The sequence below is a fragment of the Phodopus roborovskii genome, unplaced genomic scaffold, assembly GCF_943737965.1.
Source record: "Phodopus roborovskii unplaced genomic scaffold, PHOROB, whole genome shotgun sequence".
NCBI classification, from domain to species: domain Eukaryota; kingdom Metazoa; phylum Chordata; class Mammalia; order Rodentia; family Cricetidae; genus Phodopus; species Phodopus roborovskii.
In genome coordinates, this window is record NW_026125894.1 from 52,930 (window position 1) to 66,695 (window position 13,766).

General features: G+C 43.5%; 1 protein-coding gene across 1 annotated transcript in view; it reads right to left on the reverse strand.

Moving 5' to 3' along the window:
• The window catches only part of Frmpd3 (FERM and PDZ domain containing 3), a gene marked incomplete at its 3' end in the record, with an annotated part of 83,678 nt that overhangs the window by 52,698 nt on the left and 17,214 nt on the right, over positions 1 to 13,766 (reverse strand). Inside the window, exons 2-4 of the mRNA XM_051178918.1 lie at positions 13,457 to 13,611; positions 9,150 to 9,252; positions 6,513 to 6,558 (exon numbers count right to left, since the gene is read on the reverse strand). Coding sequence (XP_051034875.1) covers positions 6,513 to 6,558; positions 9,150 to 9,252; positions 13,457 to 13,604 — 297 coding nt within the window. The remainder of the gene's footprint in view (positions 1 to 6,512; positions 6,559 to 9,149; positions 9,253 to 13,456; positions 13,612 to 13,766) is intronic.

Consider the following 13,766-nt stretch of genomic DNA (forward strand, 5'->3'; position numbering starts at 1 on the left):
CAACCCAGTACTTTATTTAAATTTTAACACATGTTGCAAACATACCATGTGATAGTCTACAGATAACATGATTAATAAACAGCCACGGGGAGATAGCTCATCATCAAAAGATTTTAAAACAGCATCAATAAGTGGACATCTATGCAGTATAGGTGGCAGTGTGGGGATCTCTGAAACTATTTCCCACAATAGTCTGTTGTAGTATAATTTATTCTGTTAAGAGGAAAATGTCAAATGAAAGAGACTAGAATAATCTGGGAGAGCCCTTTCAAAAGTCCAATACCAAGGCCCCATCCCAAGAACTTGTAATTCTATTAGTCAGGGATAAAACTTTAATGTAAATGGTTTTAAGAGATTCTATGATGGTTCTGATGAAGAGTCAGGGCCAAGAACCATTATTAGGCACTAAATGAAGGAACAGGCATTAGACTATTATCAGCCAGAGCAGGGAGGAGCCTTACAGATTATTTGGTCCAGTGTTTCTTAAATCCCACTGATCACCAGAATCACCTATGGGATATCATTACAAATACTGAATTGTTTACCACATCCTAGACATATCAGGGAGCTGTCTTCTGAAGGATTTGGTGGTCAAACTCTAACATAGCAAGATTTCATTAAGAGGCAGTAGTATCCTTGCACCTCTAAAATGCTAAGTGCCTGCCTGATATGGGCGTATAATATTGAGTGTATATTGGGGTCTTCAAGAAATTTTCACTATAGCTTGAGAGAGAAAATTCTCTTAGTTGAATATTGTTCGATGCAATAGTTTTATACAGCTATGAACACCAAATTAGTGCATGGTGAATAGCTGCTCCAATATTTCACATTATAAGTTTATAATTTTAAGGTCATCCTGTGCTACATACATAATAAGACTCTAATCTCAGAAACTAAATAAGAACCCCCCCAAACCCAAAACAACAGTAAAATATTTCCAATTCTTTGTTATGACCATAACCTTAAATCCTGAAAAGAACTCATCCTAGTAGACTTTCTTTTCTTTATTTCAGGAGGAGAAATTGAGAATCACAACTGTTAAGTGTCTCACTGGAGGCCACCTCACTTAGAGGCTCCAGATTCAGGACTAACACTCTGATAACTGGCCCTACAGGAGAAGCATTTCCCACTCTGCAGTATGTTCTACTGTCTTCATCCTTGAGGAATCTCTTTCCCTCACTTTCATTCCCTCTCAGTCTCTCTCTCTCCCCATCTCTGGGTCTCACTCTGTAGCACACACTGGCCTAGAACTATTTAGTTAAGGATGACCTCAAATCCCCAGTGATCATGCTGCCTCAGTCTCCCAGCACTTGGGATGCATGAACCAATATGCTCAGTTCCTCTTAGCATCTCTTTATGAGCGCTGATGGGAGAAATTATAATGCTCATTTCCTTACTTGACCTCAGTTGGGAACCATGTGTCAGACAATCCAAACTTTTCATGTCCTGAGCATGTTCACAAGTAACCAGGAAAGCACCAAGGATGTTGATTTTGAGAATTAGAAATAAAATCCAGGAAGTAGGCAACTTGTGTACACAAAGTCTTTAAGAAGGATGGAATAGACATGTATGTGTGCAAGGCTGTCATTCAGTTGGGATGTACTAATTTGGTCATGCTGGTTGTTGAATATTTAGGTATTCGTTCACACTGGTTGGTAAGTAGTTGCTCCCCTAAGTTTCCTGGGCACCACTTGCCCTCTCCCCTGAGAAAATTTTACAAATGTAAATCAGATAAAAGGTTAACATCTGGCTCAACTAGGAGGCTTCCAAGATTGATTGGTTCCTAAAGAGTTTGACTACTACACCACCTGTGTATGTGGCTACCCACTTCTGTGCTCCCAGGATTTGGAGGGAACAGAGCCAAGACCTAGAATGTGAGCTACCCAAGGGAAGGAGTCATGCCTGTTTTACAAACAGCTATATTTCCAGCCTATATAAGTGGCCAAAATAGCAAGCACTTGATAAATGTCCATGAATGAGTTGAATGAGTTAGAAGCCCTCATCATGGTTAGTCAGGCAATTCTGTTTGAAAGATAGGCATAATCAGCCAGGTTTTAAAGGAAATGAATGCTATTAGAAGAGACATCAAGTAATACAAATAAAATAACCAGAAGGTCAATAAGAACTAAGAAATACATGAGGAGAAGAAGAAAAGCAGTCTGGTGATTACAAAGGGGCCATGAGATGGAGAAGCTGTGGCATCAGATGTGGGTGGAATGGGAGGAAGGATGGTTAGGATGGATGTGGGGAAAATGTTAGATTCTCATTCTGCATATCAGTCTGGTAATTTGAGTTTAGGTTGTTTAGATGGCTGGAACCTGGGCTTCCTTCCTCCAACCAGTATTTATTAATATCTCTTCCGTGCCAGATGCTATTCCAGGTGTCTGGGATATAGCTTCAAGAAAACATAGTCTCCACCCTTTCAAGGTGACATTCTAATAAGGGACACAGAAAACAAAAATATTACCATAATGTTTCAAGGGAAGGTGAGATGATAAAGCCACTCTGGAAAACCATCCGGCAGTTATTTAAACTAAACACATACTTACTATATGACCCAGCAATCACACTCCTGAGGATTTATCCCAGAGGAATGAGTTCTTATGGCTCACAAGAAACACAAATGTTTATAGCAGCTTTATTCATAATAGCCCCAAATTAGATGCAACCCAGAGGCCCTTCAATGGTAGATGATTAACTAAACTGGTGCATTCACACCATGGGATACTATTCTACAATAAAGGCAAGAAAATATTGCCACACACATTTTGAATGAATCTCAGGGGCAATATGCTGAATGAAACAGAGTTAAGTCCCAATGGTTCCATGTGATATTATACCATATTGTTCCATTTTTATAGTATTGTTGAAATAATACAGAAATGGAGAACAGATTAGTGGTTAACAGGGATTTCAGATGGAGTGGGAGGAGAGGGTGTGTCTATATAAGGGCACCATATGTGATCTTTTTTATGGTAGATTTTTACAATGCTTTGATTATATTGGTGGATGTATATCATTGATAAATTCATGTGAAACTGTGTATATGTATAGGATCAGTGCTATAATCCTGAAAAAAGTTATGTATGTTTATTCTTTTTGAAGCAGGATTTTCATATGTAGTTTATGGGTGATGGCTATTACTGGCAGTTAAGTTGATTGTATCTGAAATGAACTAAAACCCATGCAGCTGATTATACCTGTAAGGGATTTTTTTTTTCTTAATTAAATCATTTCTAGTGGGAAAAGCTACTTTTAATCCAGATCTTTTCAGATGCCAAGGTACAGCTTTAATCTAGATCTTTTGAGGTGGGAAGATCTACTTTAATGTGGGCCACACCTTCTGCTGGCAGCCTATATAAAGGACTCTGAAGAAGGAAGCTTGCTCTTTGCCTCCTGGCTTGTGTCTTGCTAGCAAGTCCATTCCTTCACTGGTGTTGGAGCCTACTTTGAGACTCCGGAATATAGTGAAGACCAGCTGAGACACCCATCCTTGTCGACTGAACTGAAGTTTTGTTCTGTAAATTCTGTTCCTCTAGAGAACTATGACTAATTCCTGTCACTCAAATTTTCTTGCCTCAACTTTGGAAGGGCTGGGATTACAGGAAGGAGCCATTTCTCTGATTTCCTAATTCTGATATAATATTCTATAGTTATAGAAGATGTAATCATTAGTAATAACAGGCTATATAATGAACATGATGACTTTCTACTAATTTTGCAATTCTCTGTGACTACAACTAGCTCAAAAGAAAATAACGTAGAATATAGTATTTTCATCAGGCAGTGGTGGCACACAGCTTTAGTCCCAACATTTGGGAGGCAGAGGCAAGAGGATCTCTGTTAGTTTGAGGCTAGCCTGGCCTACAGAGTGAGTTCCAGAACAGTCAGGGATACACAGAGAAACCCTATCTCAAAAAAGCAACAAAAAACCCAAAAAAACAAAAACAAAAATAAAACAAACAAACAAACAAAACAATGTTTGCAACCAGCAGAAGAAAAAAAAAGTAAATGAAAGGGTTCCTAATGATACTCTGCTATACTTGTAGACTGCAGTGAGTCTAGCATAATCGTCATCAGAGAGGCTTCATCCAGCAACTGATGGGAGCAAATGCAGAGACCCACAGCCAAACATTAGGCAGAGCTCAGGAAGTCCTTCAGAGGAGAGGGAGGAAGGTTCAGAAGAACCAGAGGGGTTAGGGACACCACAAGAACACGGCCTTCAGAATCAATTGGCAGGGCCTCATGGGAGCTCACAGGGATCAGGGAGCCTGTAGGGGGTCTGACCTAGGTTCTGCTCATATATGTTATGGCTGCTTAGCTTGGTGTTTTGTGGGACTCCTAACAGTGGGAGTAGGGGCTGTCGCTGATTCTTTTGCTTATTGATAGGACACTTTTCCTCTTACTGGGTTGCCCCCTCCAGCCATTTGTGCCTAGGGTTATTGTTACTTATTATGTGGATGTCCCCGGGAGGTCTGCTCTTTTCTGAAGGGAAAGGAAGGAGGAGTGGATCTGGGGGAGGGGGGACGTGTGTGTGTGTGTGTGTGTGTGTGTGTGTGTGTGTGTGTGTGTGTTGGGGAACTTGGAGGAGTGGAGAAGAAGCTGTGGTTAGGATGTAATATATTAGAGATGAATAAAAGGAAAGTCAACGCAAAAAATAGTGTTTGAGCTTTGAAGAAAAAATAAGCAGAAGCCAGAGATAATGATGGGTAGATGCTGTCTTAGTAATGGTAGTCAAGAAAAAGTCTCTGGAGAAAGGTGATATTTGAAAAGACCAGATTAACAGAGTAACCCAATATTTGCCTCTGATCAGAGTAGCAAATTCTTTTTACTGATGGGAGCAGGGAGAGTGGACACAGGGTCTCACGTAACCCAGGTTGGCCTTGAACACACTATGTAGCCGAGACTGCCTTTCAACTGATCTTCCTGTCTCTGCCTTCTGAGCGCTCGAATTACAGGTGTGGACTACCATGCCTGGCTCAGCAGTCTAAATCCCAGCCTTACAAAGTGCATGCACTGAGGGCAGAACTAGTGCTGTCTTCAGTATAGGACAGGTAGAGATTGACTGTCCATGGCTCTCCAGGCAACGGCACATTAAGCAATAAGGTGGGAAAGGGCAGTTCACAGCACCCACAGAATGCCTGTTTGTCTGGCGCATTGTGCATGTTGTAGTGTGTGAGTGCAATGTGTATATACTGAGCATGTGTGCATATGCATGTGAGTGTGTGTGTGTTCACATGTGTGTGTAAGACTGAAAAGAGCTGGCCACCATGGGGCCAAGTAGCTGATTGCTGGTTTATTTTGTGAGCCTAGGCTTGTGCCAATGCTCCGCTTCTGGCTTTACGTGCTCAGATGTCTCTCATTGCAAACACTTTCCCTGTCTGTGCCTGGTGCCTTTGACACCCTGTCCTTTCTCAAGGCCCACCTTTGGTTTAGTCTCCTTCAATGCAGTGGGCCATCAGTGCTGGGGTACAAGGAAGTTTCATGACATTAGAAAAGGACAGATGGGCTGGAGGTGGAGTGGGGGGTTTCAAGTTTTACACATGGAAGTTTTGCATCTGGGTTTGTGATTTAAGTTAGGTTCCTGTAAGGATATATGCTAGTAATGGAAACTGACAGAATCCAACGTCTAGGAAAGGGAGATTGGAGATTTCCCCTCCTAATAACCTTTGTGCTGATTGTTAGGATAATGCATGTTTGGCAACATTGTCCAGCTCCAAACATCAATTTACAGACCAAGGAACAGATTAGAAAAGGGGACTCACCCAAGGTCACACATACACTGAATGTATTAGGAGCAAAATGAAGCTCTGCTCCAACTGTGTCTCACTATGTAACTCTGGCTGGCCTGGAACTTGCTATGTAGACTAGGATGCCTTAGAAATCACAGAGATCCACCTTCTGCCTTTCAAGTGCTGGGGTTAAAGGTGTGAGGCAGCCCACCTGGTATAACTTCATTTTTCAATTAAGTAATTGTTTGTATGGTGCCAGGAGTCAAGCCCATGGCACTGAGCATGTTAGACAAGTACTTTATCATTGAGTTATCATCCCCAGCCATTCCAGCAATTTTATCTAAAATACTTCAAACATAGCACTAGGTCTCACACATCACAGGTCATTTAGTCTTTATTGGATAAATAAAAGTAGCACCCACTGCCTGCTACCTGGCAGAACTTCATGGGAGATTGTCACTATGCTTCAGATGAAGCATAGCAAACACATGGTGGAAGAAAGACTCTAAGCTGAGGTGTGGGGGGCAATTTAACTTGGTAAAGCTAGGGCATATAACAGCACTGCATGGCTCTTCAAAATCTTTAGCCCTGGATAGGGCGGTAGAGATCATCTTTAAGTTCGCTCCTAAATCTGTGCCTCTCAGGTCTGCTCTACTTTATTATCCCTCTTCCTGGGTCTCTGATCCCTTTTCTATCCTAGGCTGCCACTTTTCAAGGTGGAGTCATCTCTTCTTAGGCAGGAGGCAGAATGAAGGGCAGATGGCACAGAGGCTCACTCACCTGATGAGTGTGCAGAACTGTAAGAACGATGGATTCCTTAGCACTCCTACAGAGAAAAGAGGGAACAGGAGAGCAGTATATCATGCACTAGGTATTCATCTAGTACAAGAAGCAACACCAGAATGTTCCCCTGGGTTGCATTCCAGTATATGGATTAGGACAGAGGGTAATCTGAGGATCTGCATGGTTGCCTCGCCTCCCATCATTTGTGGAAGTTGACACAAAACCATCCATATTGGTTCACACGGGTGCTCAGCAATGGTATTAGCATTACCTCTGGGCTTGTCATTTTTCAGGTTTTCTTTTCACAGTCCTTCTCGCATTCTCTGCAGAAACCACTAAACCTTAGGTACGATTTTATCTGTTGACTAGAACATTCTCAAGGAAAACTGCAGGCCTGAATTATAGAAGTTAAAGGGCACACAGCCAGAGTCCTGGGAACCATGTACGCTGATTATTGGCAATTTGGTATTTAAGCAAGAAGCAAAACTCAAAGGAAAAACCCAAAGGAGGTTATTTGGTCATTGTGACTCATACTCAGCAGATTTGTTTTAATTGAGGGACCAAAAAATGAGAGCTAAGGAGCAACAGATGGAAGCCCAGACACTCCAGATAGCAAATATTCAAAAGGATGAAGAATTCAAAACTGTTCCAACAAGAGTTGTGCCAATGATCAAAGAGGTATGGGCTAAGAAAATTCTCTAGCAGGAATACATGATCTTTTAAAATAACCGAGTGAAATGGGAATAGTTTTCCCTGAAGGAGTTTTCCCTCTCCTTGTTGGTCTTTTTCAGATATTTATAGGGACCAAGGCATTCAAGGAGAGTCGTGCCGGGTCTCACACCACAGACCTATAATTCTAGCACCTAGGTGGCTGAGGCAGGAAGATAATGAGTTTGAGACCAGCCTGGACTATATACCAAGACTCTGTCTCAAATACTACCACTATCATCTCCAGCAGCAGCAGTTGCAGCAGCAGCAACAATATCAAAGCTACCTTGATTTCAGCGATTCATTTTTGTCTAAGACTCCTGCCTAGGGACTATTAAGGAACATTTCCCACATTTGTTGAAGTCCATTGACCAATCAGCTCCAAGATCTGGGGATTTATCAGAGCAAAGAATTGTATTGTAGGGAGACTCCTCAGCTGTTTAAGTTTAGTAGGGAAGGGACATATAGTCACCCACTCCAGTCCTTGCCAGTTTTCCTCATTCCATTATGAAGAAAGCTAGTTTTTACAATGACTTATAGGGTTCTCCACAATCTGGATTTATCTTTAACAATGTTCCCTCCATTGTCTTACCAGACTCTTGGGGCATCTCCCGTGTTCCTCCTTCACAAAGGGCAGACAGTGCTGTCTTCAGGGTCTTTACATTAGCTCTTCTTTATCATTACTCACCCTGTTCACTGTTTGTAGTGTTCCTTTTTACTAGTATTGCAAATGCTAGTAAGCCAAGAAGTTTAGTGTGTTATTCATGGCTGTGTCTTTGATGTCTAAAGTAGCATCTGGTGCATAGGAGACAATAATCCATATTGAGTGAATGAATGGATGGATGGATGAATGAGCCATTAGAACATGAGTTATCAAAAGAGTAAGGTTTGTTGTGACACCAAAGGAGCTCCAGAATCCCTCACAAAATTTGACCACTTTGTTCTAGGGTACAAAAGACAGCCACTAGAAGCAAAGGAGGACTTCTGAGGGGCAAAGCCGAAAGAACCCCAGCAGGTACTGATGGGGAAAAAGGGAGCTCTCCCAACCCTGGTGTGCTTGCGGAGGGTGAAGGGCACAGTGTGAAGTGTAGGGCAATGCAACGGACAATCGACTTGAAGAAGAGACAAACAGAGATCAGAGACATTAGGAGGCGTGGAGCTGCAGCGGGGAGTACGGCAGAGATCTACTCTGGACTTTCGGCCAGAGTGTCCCTAACCCTCTCCAGCAGATAGGAGAGTGCTATACCACACACAAAATGCCAAGTCTGCCTCTAAAAGTCACCGAGTGTTTCTGGGAAAAGGCGGGCTTTGGGGAGTCCCAGAAAGATGAATAGAAGGAAAAGACTTTGAAACACGTAAGTAGAAGGGGACAAGAGCACAGACGAAGGCAGATTAGACGAAGCAGAGTGAGCCAGCGAGCCAGCAAGAGAGAGAGAGAGAGAGAGAGAGAGAGAGAGAGAGAGAGAGAGAGAGAGAGAGAGAGCAGAGAGACAGAGTCCCCCAACCGGAGGCTAGTTCATTCCATTTAGACTTCACTTCTATCCTGTCGTTTCTTCTTAAGACAACTATGCAAAGGTGTGAGCATGTGGTGTGGGGACAAAGAGTGGGTATGTGTGTGTCTGCTTGGACTTTGCTTATCTCAGAGTGTCCTTTTAATGGCATATTGGATTCTCGTCACTCACTTGACCTGTCCAGCTGCACAGTAACTCGAAACCTCCAAGGGGCTTGGATGCAGAAACAAGTTGGGGAGGATAGAGGAGAGGCTGGAGTAGGAAGACTTTTTGTTGTTGTTTACTCACGTTACTGGCAGAGTATGTGAGGCCTACGGTGACCCTTACTGGTTTCTCTCTAGGGCCTTTGCCACTGTGGGGACAGGGGTGGGGACACTGCTCGGCTCCTGTCAAGGCCCCCAGAGGCCCCTGTTACCTGATGAGTTCTATGAACCTCTCCCTGGGGGCTTCACTCACGTCCTCCTCATTAATAGCCACAATCTGGTCACCAGCCAGGAGCTTGTCCTCAGAGGGGCCTCCTGCAGAGGAGAGGAGAGAGGCATGAGGGCTCAGATATATTGCCAGGGAAAATGCAAGTCTGGGCAAAAGCCACATTGCCTGAGGGAAGACAGAGAGAGAGAGAGAGAGAGAGAGAGAGAGAGAGAGAGAGAGAGAGAGAGAGAGAGAGGCAGAGAGAGACAGAGAGAGAGAGAGAGGCAGAGAGAGAGACAGAGACAGAGAGAGAGAGAGAGAGAGGGAGGGAGAGAGAGAGAGAGGGAGGGAGAGGACTCCAGTAGAGGCCTGCAGATGATGCAGACTGAGGCACAGTGACAGAGGTGTTTGTTTTTCAGCTCAGGCTTCTCCCCATGGAGGACAGAGGAATGAAGAGAGAGTGGAGTAGAGTCCCTTTAGCAGAGCATGACGTAGGAGCAAAAGGCCCTAGACTCACATGCAGTTATGTCTGGCTGGGTTGGTTCCAAAGAGGAACAGAGACTTCTGTCTCATTTGAGGGGTTTACTTAGGCAAAATGAATGGCTTCCGGACTTCTGGAGGTGGTACAATTGACAAAAGCAGGGGAAGGAATCTTCTCACTTGAATATTATTCATACTTTTTTTCTGGAATTGTTTAGGCATTCACGTGCTTGGAGATAGGGGAATGGATTTTAAGAGCTAAAGGGTTAAAATTTTTCCAAGGCTGAGAGATGCTATGCCCTACAAATGTGTAAACAAAGAACAGGTCTCTGAGGCAGCAGGAGATCTGCTTGCTGCCTTCCTGTCTCTAATGGTGAGGTTGAGAACTGATCTGTGGGAAAGCTACATGCCTTGGTTATAAGGCAAAAAGTAGGGACAGAGAGGCGCCACAGGCGGCGCTGCCCCTGCAATCTAGGAGAGTTCCTTCCTTCCTCCCTTTTTTCTTTCTTGAGAAAAGCTTCAGAGAGAGAGAGAGAGAGAGAGAGAGAGAGAGAGAGAGAGAGAGAGAGAGAGAGAGAGAGAGAGAGAGAGAGAGAGAGAGAGAGAGAGAGAGAGAAAACAGGTTCAACATGACTCAAACCCTAAAGAAAGCTAAGTGATATAAGCCACTGTCAAACTGGCCTTGATTATTATTTGTGGCCATTTTTAAAAGGTCAGATTCCAACTTTTCTCTCCATGAAGAAGTGTGCTGTCTATTTACTTCCTAAACATATACATAGTAAATATGTCACAGGCCTATTATCCCAAATGCTAGGGAGGCTAAGACAGGAAGATCTGAAGTTCAAGGGTGCTGGGGCTGCTAAGTAAGTTCAAGGCTAGTCTGGGAAACTTAGCAAGACCCTGTGTTAAGATAAAAAAAAAAAAGTGAAGACAGTGAAGAGGTGAGGTTTTTATGGCCCAGCATACATGGAGTTCAATACCAAGTGCAAAAATAAAAAGTCACTTGAGTGTATCTCAATGGTGCTAGTGCTTGGGACTCAGGTGCAGAGGACACCTAAGCCAGCGCAACCAGCAGGAGTCACCAATGGAACAGCAATGACATTTGCTAGGCCATGCCTCATGACAGCTCAGTGATTTCAGGAATTGTGGGCATGGGGTTGACAATTATATACTTTGTAGCCGCAAAGAACTGGGCTCTAATCTTGCAGTTGCAATTTACCATGTGACCTTGAGTGAGACTTCTAATGTCTCCCAGTCACTTATCTGTTCACTGAGAAAATGACAGTGCCTATACATCATGAGAATTTTGGAAAGATAAATGAGATGATGAATGTATAATATTTAAAATAGCCAACGAAGCCAGGTAAAGTGGCCCATGCCTGTACCCTTTGTACTTGGGAAGTGGAGGCAGGAGGATCAGGATTTGAAGGTCAGTTATAACTACACAGTGATTTGAAGATCAACTTAGCCTGAGTAAGATACTGTCTCAAAAACAGAACGAAAGAAAGAATACAAAATAGCTGATTGCTGTTGGTAAGAACTGAATGAATGACACCTATTGGAGCTTCCAAGGGACAATTTCTTCCATTTGTCCCATTACTTCTATGTCTGTCGAAAACAACTGTCTTTGGCTAAGGATGTAGCTCAGCTGGTAGAGCGCTTGCTTGGCATACACTAGGCCATGGGCTGACACCCTAGAACCAAATAAAATGGGTGTGGTGCTGCACACCTATAATCTGAACACTAGAGAGCCCGAGGCAGGACAGTGACTAAGGCAAAGCCAGCCTGGGCTACATAGCTGATCTGCGATCAGGCTAGCCAGGGCTACACAAAGCCTTGTCTCTAAAAGAAAAACAAAACAAAACAAACAAACAAAACCAAAAGCAACAACAACAAAACACAAATAAAAAAGCCAACAAAATGAAAATAACAGTCTCTTAGGCAGAGACTACTTTACTTAGTTCCTTCTTCCTTCTTTCCCTAGCTTGTAGTGAAAGAGGTCCTCGTAGAACTCAGCTTCCTTCTTGGGCCTTAGGCCTATACATGTCACTGGTGATATTGATTTGCCTTTTGCACAAATGGTGTGTGGGCCTTCAGAGGCATGAGTGACCCTCTATAGGATACTTCATCTTTCCTTATGGTCTCATATCAGAGCAAATATCCTCTGCATCCAGCAGGTGCATCTTTTACACAGTAGGGCCTGTCAGCTCCTAGTTTTTTTTGTGGCTCTATCATGCCACTTTTCTTTTCTTTTTTGAAAATCCTTTAAAAAATTTATTTATTTTTATTTTATGTGCATTGGTGTTTTGTCATGGATGTCAGGTCTTCTGGAACTGGAATTACAGACAGTTGTGAGCTGCCATAGGAATTCTGGGAATTGAATGTGGGTCCTCTGGGAGAGCAGTCAGTGCTCTTAACCACAGAGCCATCTCTCCAGCCCCAGGACTTTTCTTTTTACCCCTTCAGCTCCTCTGCTTTTGGAAAGGAATGGGATGGGGGAGGGTTACTTTCCAGTCTTCAAATTCTGTTTACTTTGAAGTTAAAGTAGGGGTTCCTGGTGGTCTATGTTTATATCAAGTTTCACCTATTCCCTCTTCCCAAGACAAATTTGGTTTCTGATCAGAAGACAGAACTCTTTTGCCAAACTGTATCACTGACTCAGGAGCCTCAGGTTATCCACAAGCTCCTGTATTGAATTTTGTTTGCTTGTGCCCTCTGGTTGAAGAGAGCTTACAGATTTTTTTTTCTCTTTTCCTTTGAGGATAGTGAAATTCATCAAATTTCTGCAAGACCAGTTCGTATTCTGCTGCTCCTTTTGACTGAGTGAGAAACTGTTGTAAACATCTCAAGCCTCGGGCCTAGCAAGTGAGGAATAAAGCCCTTTCCTGTCAATGCACAGAGAATTCGAACACAACAGTGTGGTGGCTCTGTTTCATTCACAATGGCAGAGTTTCATATTTAGGGACTGGGGTCTGTCCAATTTCCTATCTCATGCAGTTCTTTTCAAGCCCAACTTGCCCCTCACCAACTCAGACAGACTCTGAGCAAACTCTTGTTCGTCAGTTTCCTAGTTGACCCACCCTGCTATGCCTCAGTGTCCTCATTTGTAAAAGGGGAGTGGTGCCTCCTACCTTGCTGGCTTGGCGGTGAGAACTCAACAAAGTGAAATACAGGCCATTGGTGATGCTTCTCAATAGGAGCTTCTGCTGTTGACAGTTGACAGTATGGTCTTCACTAGCTCATATATCTCATGAATAGTCTCCATGGCCTGGAGATCAGGTTCTTTGCGTGTGTGCTTGCGTGTGTGTGAAGTGAGTATGGACACGATGCATGAGTGCACAGATGTCAGAGGATAGTTTTGTGGAGTTGATTCTTTCCTTCCACATTTATGTGGATTCCAGGGATCAAACTTAGGTTATCAGGCACGCAGCAAGTGCTTTTATTCACTAAGCCATTTCTCTGCCTCCCCCCTAGATTCTTGAGGACAGGAGCTGTGTCTTGCTCTTCCCTGCAACACTGCTGGCCTTAGAGTAGGCATTCTATAAATACTCAAATTAAATGGAACGGTACTTTCTCAGCCAAGGTATGATGTATCTCTGATGCATGTTCTGCGCAAAGGGAAGATTTCACCCCAAGTCCTCTTTTAACTGCAGTCTCTGTCTCAGGTCCCAAGCCACCTCGACGGTTTGTTATTAGCTGACAAATCTTTACCCATACTTGGTAAATTACTTAGTAAGGCCATATACTTAGAAGCGCAGCTCTCTGGGAAGATACAGAGGTACTGGTGACAAAAGCCAGGGATTGCGGGGGCACCCTCTGAGGGTCACCTACCTGGCCTCACAGATCGAACCACCACAGGCCTCTCACTGCCGGCCACGAAGCCAAAGCCATATATAGGGTCTCGCTGAATGGTCACTTGTCGCAGTGTCTCTGTTGGCAGCTGTACACATTCCATATCATTTGCGCTCTCTTCCTGCATCGCATGACTGGGGGAGGGGAGATAGGAGCAAAAAAAAGATGCAAAGGGAACTAAGCCTCAAAGCCAGCTAGGAGGGACATCAATTATGGTTCTGGCTATGATACCTGGGAGACCACAACTTAATTTCCTTCATGCTTTGGGACAAGCAGAAGCGATGACTAC